Here is a 4,823-nt window from a genome sequence, read left to right as displayed (position 1 = left end):
CAGTTCACCTTGTTCCCAACAGCGCACAGCTAACTCTATCGGCAACTCCTGTATCAGTCAAGTCTTTGTGTGAACTGAACCGTCTGGCTACCCAGACACCACTAAGATTCTTTACATGCTCTGATTTTGTAATGTAAATTTGTGTGCACAATTGAGCTAAAGGAACCTCATACTCATGTAATGAAAGATTACTGTCAAGAGGTTGCACTGGTGTTTCTTTGTGTTCCTGCTCTTCTCCTGCTAGGTGTGGCAGCAGAGATGTGCTGTTTCTGAAGACGCTGGGTGGAAGCACAGCAAGTTGAGACAACAGCAGTTTAACTCCCCTTAGGAGAAGCCTTTTAAACTCTAACCAATGATTTTGAGAGGCTACACTTTCACCTCAGCTTTTTGTATTTCCCACACTCAAAAAAAGTTTTGTGTAAGGAGTGAGCCCTCGGCAAGCTGAGTAGCTCATCAGTATGCAAGACAAACATCAGTATAATTACGGAACAATGAAAGTACACCCTATTTTGACTAAAAAAGCAGAATCATGGAAACTTCCATTTATCCCATCTCACTGTCTTACACAGAAGAGTGTGATAACGTGGTTGGAATTAGATGTTTGTACTTACATACAGTTTCTTGCTGCCAAGTCTCTATGGACAAACTTTTTGCTTGCAAGATATTTCATCCCTTTTGCGACCTGAAGGCCAAATCCAATTAAATCTTTTACTGTTGGGTTCTGTAAAATACAAACATTTGTGATACAATGAATGCAGAAGCCCAAAGAGCAGACTGGCTTTTTGCTGTGACTCAGTTTTTGACGCACCTATCTTGCCACCAGAATGATTAACACAGGTTGGTGCTTGTAGTAAAACTGGCATAAGTTTGGTGGAGTTCTTACCTCCAGTGAGGTAATCATAAAAGCTGACAGACTGCAGAAGAGTGGAGGTTGCAGCATAAGCCACATGACCTGAGCTGGGAAATAGAACAGTGTGCTGAAACCTCAGCATCACAGCTGATAGACAAAGTTCATGTTTGTGAACTTAAAAAGTAATAGCATGCAACTCAGCAGAAGTTGCAGACTATGAACTTGGAGCTCATCAGGAAATGACCAAGGAAGGAAAGAGTCCTTTTTGGGGCAAAATAAGTGCAAGCTATCATCAGTATGATGCCATGGGAAAGGCAAGTAAGACCTCAGTGGTTACCAAAGGAAACTTTTCTGCAAAGATTGGTAACTCCTTCTGCTAGTCTACAAGGTGAGACCTTACTGAAAATGTCATAAATCAAAAAAACATAAACCTGTAATTCTTTTATCCAACAGCATGAATTGTTAGGTAGTAGTAAGGTCCCACAGATTTTTATGTTGTTGACATTGCTCTATATAATTTTCTTCTGTGGAACAATCTTGTTCAACTGTGGTCATTATTCTATTTATTTCAGGAAGTACCATGGTGCTATTCCCAGACAAGGGCCCTGGTGCCTGTAGAATGAAGGAGGCTTAAAAGGGAAGAGGTACCTACCTCAGAAAGCTTAACTCCTCCAACAATTTGTCAAGATGCGTTTTTTTTTAAAATTGTACTGGCTCTTGTTGATTGCCATAGAGGAGGGAACAAAATCCTATTGGCTCAGAAGTTGCTCTACATTGTCCTAACACTGTGAAATGGGTGAAATACTACAGTATAAAGTGGGCTTACACTACCTGAGGCAAGACCTGTGGTCTCATACTTGAGAGAAAGCAGTGAGGCACACTGGAGAAATCAAGTCTTTCAATGTAAATGGGGAAAACCTCTGACAGTAGAGTACTCATAGTTTGTATTACAATTGCTGGTCTTCTTTCTTAAGATAAGAAGAAAAAATATTGCTAATAATGGGACTGTCACACTAGCTGGACATGAAGATCCCTTACCTAGGAGCTGGAAAAGCAGATGGCGATGACTGTCACAGCTGTGCTGAACTCAGCCGAGATATGCCAGTTTAAACCAGCAGATGGTTTGGCCCCTTGACTTAGAACTCATAAACACACTTGTTTATAAAGAGGCTTATGGATGGGAAATGAGAAATACTTATTGCTGATAATTTCTGGGAAACATTCTAGAGAGGAATTTGAGGGGGAAGGGAAGGAGTGGCAGCACTGTGGTTTGGCTCGGTGCCATGCTAAGCAAGTGCTAAAGGTTAAGGTGTAGTAAAAGCAGCAAGTTACAGATGTAATTTAATTATCAGAAATTATAACCTGTGGTGTTGAAGCAGGGTGTAGCTAGATTTGCATTACTGTTTGGTAGACCTCACCATGTACTTACATGAGTTTCATTCCTAATGAAGTTTCGAAGATCTCCGTGTTTCATGTATGGAAGAACGACTAAGGGGGATCCTTCACTGGGCAAACAGATTCCCAGGAGTGACAGAACGTTGGGATGAGTGAAATCTTTCATGATTATTCCTTCTTTGAGAAACTGAGCTACTTCTTCCAGGTCTGTGATCCCTGAGAAACCCAGTAATAAGATAAGTTAATTAAAAGAAACCCATACAAACTACAGTTCATTTCTGCACTGCATGTCATTGCAGAACAAATAATGAGAAGCTACAAACATGCTCCCTCCTCCCGCACTGCAACTAGGTTATATGCACTGGTTGTCTTACAATGACCAAATACAGTTTGTTGATGATTTTAATTACATTTCTCCTTTTCTTATTACAAATTATTTAGAACTGAATAACAACACTTGAGTAAATGTTGTTATAATCTCTTCCTGTTTTTCCAGTAGCTTTACCAACTCTTTAGCAATATAACTTCCAAAACCAAATCTTCAGTAGTCAGTAGAATAAAAAAACGACACTGCCTTTTCCTCATTTTCCAGTGTTCTTTTCATTGTAGAGGAAATAGATGAGCATTTCATTAGATGTACAAATGTATACCAAAGCCTCATGGTAATCTGAAGTCATTGGAATTGCTCCAGAGATAAATCTGATCCAGCTGCATCTAAGAATCTTTATTTGGAAAAGGACACTTCACTGTAATTAATTACTTCACGCTGGTTATCTCTGGAATTATGGTAATATCTCACTATTAAACATGTAACTCACTATTCAGCGACTTCACAGCACAATGAATTTTCCTGCCATCGTTATCCAGCAATGTCCCATGGTACACACACCCAAAATGTCCTGTGTAAAAAAAAAGAGCAAGATTAGCTTTAAGAAGTAAAATTAGCTTTCTGGTATTTTCCACTGGGTGGCAATTATGCTTTAAGAAAGCAATGACACTCCATTTCTGTCCAATTCCCAACACGTGTAATGTACACTTCATAACTGAGACATAGAATTACCATTACATAAAATCATCATTACATAAAATGAAAACTCCCTTTGCAGCTAACTGATATTTCTTGACATAGATGGAGAGTATAAATAACGACAAGGCTGGTGTCACAACTGCTTCATATTTTTGTAGTGACCATGCACACAAAAACCACATCAGCCCATTCCCACCATACTCTCCTGTGAGATACATGTCAAGGGAAGGCACTGGAAGGCACAAGTGCGCAGTTAGGAGCTGGCATGACCACTTGATCAGTGGTTCCCAGTGGTCTGCAAGCCCTTGCTCAGTGGTCCACTGGATTGTACAGCCTTGATGCATCTTCAAGTGGAAAGGTGCATCAGGAAGGTCACTGTGGGCTTACAGCCTCTCAGATCTTGCTATTCCACGGAAAATGTTGAGTGTTAAATGTGGGGTGTTGGCCATGAATGGTTTGGGAGTTGCTCTACTGATCAGAGTCTGACCACATCACTAGGCAGCAGTCTGTGGTTTCTGCTACAGCCTAGTTTTGAGTGTAAAATGTCACTAAAAGATGATGAGCAAGATTTGCCTTATTTCTCGTGGTGTAAGCAGTGAAATAAACTGCCAGGGACTCAGAAATCCTTCCTGATCCTGTGCCTTCCTGCCAAGCAAATGCGGTAGTCTACAGAAACCTACTGTGAGGAAATGTACTATCAGAGCTCCAGGCACATGCATTAATTAATCCAAATGAATTGATGTACATGTAATGGTAGTTTTCCTTCACAACGTACTATTTACTAGACACTTTAAAAATATTAATATTTGTGGTTAGAAAGCAAATTTTTTTTTGGTGAAGTGTGAGTTCTGCAGAGAACAAGACTATCTGACTAATTCTACTAGGTTGCAGTCATAAGTGCTGGACAGAGCCCAGTTGGCTTTGCTTTTGGCTTGGAGTAAAATTAATACAAAGTTTGTTTTATAAAAGCAACTAAAATCCCATCAGACTACAGGTTGTTTGGAGCCTGGGCACAAATCCTAAAGCTTGGATTGGGTGTGTCTAAAATATTTCTGGGTTTGGCCCATTTCTAGTAATGGAGGAGAAAATAAAAAATGGTTAATTATATCAGTGTCATTCCTGGTATTTTTCAACAGTTAAAAAATGGGAAATTACTTGGACATTTCTGAAACAAGAGAGAAAACAAAAAGGCCCACCCTTGCTTTGGGGATAGGTGTAGGACACAGAAGGGAAGCATGCTGACTGTTTGATTTGTGGTGATTTTCCTGCAGAAGAGGCATTAGGAATATAATTTATAGCCAAATTTTTATCAGTATGCTGATACTCAACAAGAGACTTCTCATACATAATCTGCATAAATACTGAAAATACAGTTTCTGCCTGGCTTACTATTATGTACTCAATAGTACAGAGTTTAATAAATGCCCCAACATGAAAAAAGGAGGGAGCCTGCTTAGGGAGATGAAAAAGAATAGGAGTGATGGGAGAAATCCAGGGGACTTGCTATATCAGGGACAAAACCAAGGAGAAGTGAATTAGGAGCTATGCATT

At 39.8% G+C, this 4,823-nt stretch overlaps 1 protein-coding gene across 1 annotated transcript in view; it reads right to left on the bottom strand.

Annotated features, from left to right (window-relative positions):
* Positions 1–607: 607 nt before the first annotated feature.
* The window catches only part of MET (MET proto-oncogene, receptor tyrosine kinase), a 65,743-nt gene continuing 61,527 nt past the window's right edge, over positions 608–4,823 (bottom strand). The window contains exons 15-17 of the mRNA XM_010134548.1: positions 3,064–3,144; positions 2,280–2,461; positions 608–721 (exon numbers count right to left, since the gene is read on the bottom strand). Coding sequence (XP_010132850.1) covers positions 608–721; positions 2,280–2,461; positions 3,064–3,144 — 377 coding nt within the window. The remainder of the gene's footprint in view (positions 722–2,279; positions 2,462–3,063; positions 3,145–4,823) is intronic.

The sequence above is a fragment of the Buceros rhinoceros genome, unplaced genomic scaffold, assembly GCF_000710305.1.
Source record: "Buceros rhinoceros silvestris isolate BGI_N320 unplaced genomic scaffold, ASM71030v1 scaffold9374, whole genome shotgun sequence".
Taxonomy (NCBI): domain Eukaryota; kingdom Metazoa; phylum Chordata; class Aves; order Bucerotiformes; family Bucerotidae; genus Buceros; species Buceros rhinoceros.
This window is presented reverse-complemented; position numbering and strand designations above follow the sequence as displayed.